The sequence below is a fragment of the Schistocerca serialis genome, chromosome 6 (assembly GCF_023864345.2).
Source record: "Schistocerca serialis cubense isolate TAMUIC-IGC-003099 chromosome 6, iqSchSeri2.2, whole genome shotgun sequence".
Lineage (NCBI taxonomy): Eukaryota > Metazoa > Arthropoda > Insecta > Orthoptera > Acrididae > Schistocerca > Schistocerca serialis.
The window spans coordinates 482,789,993-482,795,992 of record NC_064643.1 but is presented as its reverse complement, the minus strand read 5'-3'; the positions used below and the strand labels follow the sequence as shown (position 1 = coordinate 482,795,992).

At 50.3% G+C, this 6,000-nt stretch overlaps 1 protein-coding gene across 1 annotated transcript in view; it reads right to left on the bottom strand.

Annotated features, from left to right (window-relative positions):
• Nucleotides 1-1,578: 1,578 nt before the first annotated feature.
• The window catches only part of LOC126484944 (histone-lysine N-methyltransferase 2D-like), a 148,045-nt gene continuing 143,623 nt past the window's right edge, over nt 1,579-6,000 (bottom strand). The window contains exon 8 of the mRNA XM_050108544.1: nt 1,579-1,729. Within this exon, the coding sequence (XP_049964501.1) occupies nt 1,579-1,729 (151 nt within the window). The remainder of the gene's footprint in view (nt 1,730-6,000) is intronic.

Sequence of the window (6,000 nt, the reverse complement as noted above, 5' to 3'; positions counted from 1 at the left end):
GCTGCGGCCGGAAAAAGATGCTGCAAATACAGGACCAATGATGACTAAAGAGAATCGTTCAACGTGATAGAAGTGCAACTCTTCAGCTGATCGCGGCAGATTTCAGTGCTGGGCCATGAACAAGTGTCAGCCTGTGACCCATTCAACGAAACATCATCGATGTGGGCTTTCGAAGCCGAAGGCTCACTCATGTACCATTGATGACTGCATGAAACAAAGCCTTACACCTTGCCCGTCAACACCGACATTGGACAGTTGATGACCGGAAACATGTTGCCTGATTAGACGAGTCCCGTTTCAAATTGTATTAAGTGGATGGACGTGTACGGGTATGGAGACAGCCTCATGAATACATGGACACTGCATCTCAGCAGGGGACTGCTCAAGCTGATTTTTTTATTTATTCGTATGGCTAGGGCCCTCCGTCGGGCAGACTGTTCGCCGGGTGCCAGTCTTTCCATTTGACGCCACTTCGGCGACCTGCAGTCGATGAGGATGATAGGGTGATGACGTGGACAGCACAACACCCAGTCCGTGGGCGGAGAAAATTCCCCGACCCAGCCGGGAATCGAACCCGGGCTCAGAGGATTGACAAGCCGTCACGCTGACCATTCAGTTACCGGGGGCGGACGCTCAAGATGGTGGAGGCTCTGTAATGGTGTGAGGCATGTGCAGTTGGAGTGATATGGGACGCCTGATACGTTTAGACACGACAGGTGATACATACGTAAGTATCCTGTCTGATCACCCGCATCCAATCATGTCCATTGTGCACTCCGATGGACTAGGGAAATTCCAGCAGGACAATGCGACACCCCACACGTCTATAATCGCTACGGAGTGGCTGCAGGGAAACTCTTATGAGTTTAAACACTTCCGCTGGCCACCAAACTCCCCAAACATGAACATTATTGAGCATATCTGGAAAGCCTTGCAACGTGCTCCGCCCACTAGTACTCTACGGATTTATGGACAGTCCTGCAGGATTCATGGTGTCAGTTCCCTCCAGCGCTACTTCAGACATTAGTCGAGTCCATGCCACGTCATGTTGCGGCACTTCTGCTTGTTCGCGGGGGCCCTACAGGATAGTAACAGGTGTACCAGTTTCTTTGGCTCTTCAGTGTATGCCGATGATGTATTATTTCCAATACTTCTAAAAATACTGCACAATTATGCGCACAAATGTCTTTACAGTGCTGTCAACGCAAAACTTCTATCAGTTTATTCCCCGGCGATAAGTCAGTCATTGCGGTGCATTGTCCCTGACACTGCCGAGTCCACAGCATGAGCTTCTGCTTCTGCCCCACTACCAGTTCTCACGGTAATTGGTTTGAAATGAACCACGCCTTTAGAAATGTGCTGGAACTCAAACAACGTGCTCTTCTCCTTGGAGTGAAAAAAAGTTCAGCAGAACCGATGTGGGATTGCCACTAAACGTTTCCTGGCTGATCTCAGGTGACAAAGCACGGGAACGTTTCAGGCGAGGAAGGTGCGAAATGAATGACACGGAGATTTATCAAAAAGAGTAAAAAATTTATTTAGAAAAGTGTCGCTATGTACAAAGAGAGCGGGGCCGCGTCAGGCGGCTTCCTGGGGCGGGGCGCCGGCGGCGTTCTCCTCTGCGACCTTGACGAAGGCGGCGCTCAGCTCGCCGCGCAGCCTGCTCACCCCGCTGGCCGCCAGGTCGTACATCCAGATGTCCTTGTCCTCGCCCGCAGCCGGCTCCGACCTGACGACAACAGGGCCGTGTTTAAGAACCGCGGGCTCCTACAGTGAACCTGTGGTTCGGGTCATCGCCTGGAGAAGTTTCGTGACAAGGAATACGCAAAAATAGCATTAGAGCACAGTGCGGCTCGTACATATACATTCTCGATGTTCACAAATTTTTAAATTCAGATAAATGTGAGAGAGCGAAGTTAGTAGCATCTGCTGTATAACAGATATGCTGAGCAACATATTTATACGACTGCAGTTGCTGTCAATAATAATAATAATAACAGAAATAATAATAATAATAATAATAATATGCATAACTTATCTGAATAAAGAACGAACTGTTTTTGTGGAGTTTTGTTTCGTACATAATTAAGTACGGTTTATGGCAAAAACGAAATAATGTTTAAGCTTTCGATACTGCTGCGGAAATTAGATTAGGAAATGAGACGCTTAAAGTAGTAAAGGAGTTTTGATATTTGGGGAGCAAAATAACTGATGATGGTCGAAGTAGAGAGGATATAAAATGTAGACTGACAATGGCAAGGAAAGCGTTTCTGAAGAAGAGAAATTTGTTAACATCGAGTATAGATTTAAGTGTCAGGAAGTCGTTTCTGAAAGTATATGTATGGAGTGTAGCCATGTATGGAAGTGAAACATGTTCGATAAATAGTTTAGACAAGAAGAGAATAGAAACTTTCGAAATGTGGTGCTACAGAAGAATGCTGAAGATTAGATGGGTAGATCACATAACTAATGAGGAGGTATTGAATAAAATTGGGGAGAAGAGGAGTTCGTGGCACAACTTGACAAGAAGAAGGGATCGGTTGGTAGGGCATATTCTGAGGCATCAAGGGATCACCAATGTTGTATTGGAGGGCAGCGTGGAGGTTAAAAATCGTAGATGGAGACCAAGAGATGAATGCACTAAACAGATTCAGAAAGATGTAGCTTGCAGTAGGTACTGGGAGATGAAGAACCTTGCAAAGGATAGAGCAGCATGGAGAGCTGCATCAAACCAGTCTCTGGACTGAAGACCACAACACCAAAACCTCTCCGTTTCGCATTTTCGTGTAAGTGGGAGTTTTCGTGCATTTTTATTTTTATGGACAAAAGTACAAGTTCCCTAATTCATGTATTAGTTAACCAACACACCTAACGTACAGGTAATGCAGCACGATCTTAACTGGTTATTGTTATGACGAAAACTTCCGTAATCCATGCTGACTTACCGAATTCTATGGTAGTCAAGATGTACAAGAGCCGAGAGGGAATAAAAAGAGTGGAAGACCAAGAATGAAGTGCCCAGATTAAAAAGTGTGTAAGATAGGAATGTAGCCTCCCACCCTTACTGTTCAATCCGTACATAGAAGAAGCAATGATGGAAATAAAAGATAGGTTCAAGGGTGGAATCAAAATTCAAGGTGAGAGGATATCAATGATAAGATTCGCTGATGACATTGCTGTCCTCAGTGAAAGTGAATAAGAATTACAGGATCTGCTGAATTAAATGACCAGTTTGATGAGTACAGAATATAGATTGAGAGTAAATAAAAGAAAGACAAAAGTGGTGAAAAGTAGCAGAATGTGAACAGCGAGAAACTTAACATCAAGATTGATGGTTACGAAGTAGATGAGGTTAAGGAATTCTGATACCTAGGCAGCAAAATAACCCATGACAGACGGAGCAAGGACGACATAAAAAGCAGATTAGCACTGGCAAAAAGGGCGTTCTTGGCCAAGAGAAGTCTCCTAGTACCAAACATTGGCCTTAATTTGAGGAAGAAATTTCTGACAACGTAGGTTTCGGCCACAGCATTGTATGGTAGTAATGGAAATGAGCGTTTGGTGTAGTAACCACAACCAACAGCGGGAACGCCTTGGGCCGCGGATCGGAACCGCCAGGCGGGGAAGCCCCCGGCGTTGGAGCACGCACCACCGGGTAAACACAGGACGAGTCGGACGATAGACCAACGACAACTGACAACAACCGGCCACGACCGACTATGAGCGGCACAACAAGGAAGAGATAAACAACGGAGGCTTATGGAAACCACCACACCAAACGTAAATCCACTCGGAACCAGAGCCAGGCAAATGTCAACAACGAGCAACGACCAGAACGCAGTACCGCCGAGATAGAAACGAAATCCAGAGCAAGTACAAGACTGGCTGGACTAGGGCAGAGGGGGTCCCTATATACGAAACTGGAGGGAGCGGCTATTGGTCGCTGTCTGCACGTGGCTTAGTGGTGGCGCCCTCGCTGCACGAGAGCCGCTGCGCGGAATAGCCGCCGTAGATGCGGAACCCTCTATGAGCTGACCATGTCCATTTGTTCTGCCGCGTGTTCGACTTCAACGGCGGAAGGTACTAGATCCCTCCCTCCCGAAATTGGTGCATAGGGGCAGAAATGCCCCAGACGATGCCAAGGCGGGTGGAACGAGGGCACGGGTTGTGAGACGTCCAGTGGGACCACTGAGGGAGGGGAGGGCAGACTGTCTGTGGCATCCATCAAGGTGTCACCAGAGGGCAGGGGGTCAGTGGGTGTCTCTATACCGCGGCGAGGCGGAAGGGGTGCCTGCAGAGCTGGCGAGGAGATGGGGGTTGAAGGGAAGGGCTCCACCTCAAGGGACGTGTCCGCACCAGGAAGCAGGGAATGTGGTGGGGGAGGAATCAAGGCAGGGGCCCGAGGCGGAGTTGGTTATGGTGGCGACGCTCGAGCCCTCTGTGTGTCTGTACGGTCGTCACTCGCCGCCTATGAGCCGCTGTTATCGTAGCGGGCGTCCATGCAGGTGTGCTGCCATAGGAGCGGGCCCACACGGCCATACCCGGGGCGTAGCGCTGGGAAGGGCGAGAGCGGGGCCCAGAAGGGGATGGTATCAGCAGGTGGAGGAGGGTCCGAGGTTGTCGCCCGTGAAGGAGTTCGGCAGGACTATGACTGGCGACTGGTGTAGTGCGGTAGGTGCTTAGAAACAAGGTGAGGGCCGAGGTGGTGGCCGACGGCTCCACTGATTTCATCAGCTGCTGTTTGAAAGTGCGGACCAGGCATTCCGCCGCGCCATTGGATGAAGGATGGAAGGGGGGAGAGCGAATGTGTTTGATACCATTAGCGGAGCAGAAGGCCTGGAACGAGGACGCCGTGAATTGGACCCGTTATCTGTGACCAACGTCTGAGGAATGCCTTCAATGGCCAACACCTGCGCCAAGGCGGTGAGGGTGGCGTCAGTGGTGGTGGACGCCATGCGAACCACGTATGGGTATTTGGAATAGGCATCAATGATGAGGAGCCACATGGAGCCTAAGAAGGGGCCTGCAAAATCGAGATGGATCCTGTCCCAGGGTTGGCTGGGTGTTGGCTAGGGCGCGAAAGATTGTGTAGGACTAGCCTGATGACGCGCACACACTGTGCAACCACGGACCAGGTGCTCAATGTCTCCATCGACCCCTGGCCAATAGACATGTTGTCGAGCCATCGCCTTCATGCGAGACATCCCCGAGTGCCCGCGGTGCAATAAGTGCAGGATGCGGTGGCCTAAGTCCGGATGGGCGTCCGAGTCCGTGGACAACAGGAGGCGTCCTCCATCACCAAAAGTCTGTGTGAGACATGACGCCACGGGCTGAAGTCAGTTTTCAAATGTCGGGTAAGGTAGGGAGGCCAACCATGGGTCACATAGCGGAGGACTTGCTGCAGAATGGGGTCCCTGCACGTGGAAGCGGCGATTTGCGTGGCTGTCAGAGGAAATCCATCGAGAGTCTCTTGGCGGGCAGAGTCGATGTGGAAGCACAGGACTTCCTGCTGGTCGAACGCTGGATCAGGTCTTGCTGGGAGACGTGACAAGGCATCTGCATTAGTGTGTTGACTGGTCGGCCTATAGCAGATGGTGTAAGTGTAATTACGCAAGAACAACGCCCAGCACTGAAGACGCTGAGCCGTCCGTTCTGGGAGATGCGAATGGGGCCTGAAAAGCGACACTAAGGGCTTGTGATCCGTGAGGAGGGTGAACTGCACCCCAAACAGGTAAATGTGAAATTTCTGAACTGCAAAAATAATGGCAAGAGCCTCCTTTTCGATCTGAGAGTAATTCCTTTGCGCAGGGGTTAACGTCTTGGATACATATGCCACAAGTTGTTCCGACCCATTCTCATTCCTGTGTGCCAGGACTGCCCCAATCCCGTACGCTGAGGCATCGGCCGCCACCACCAAGGGACGATCCGGAGAGAAAGGCATCAGGCAAGGGGCAGATTTCAGCATCGTCTTCAGGTGGGTGAAAGCCTGATCGCAGGCAG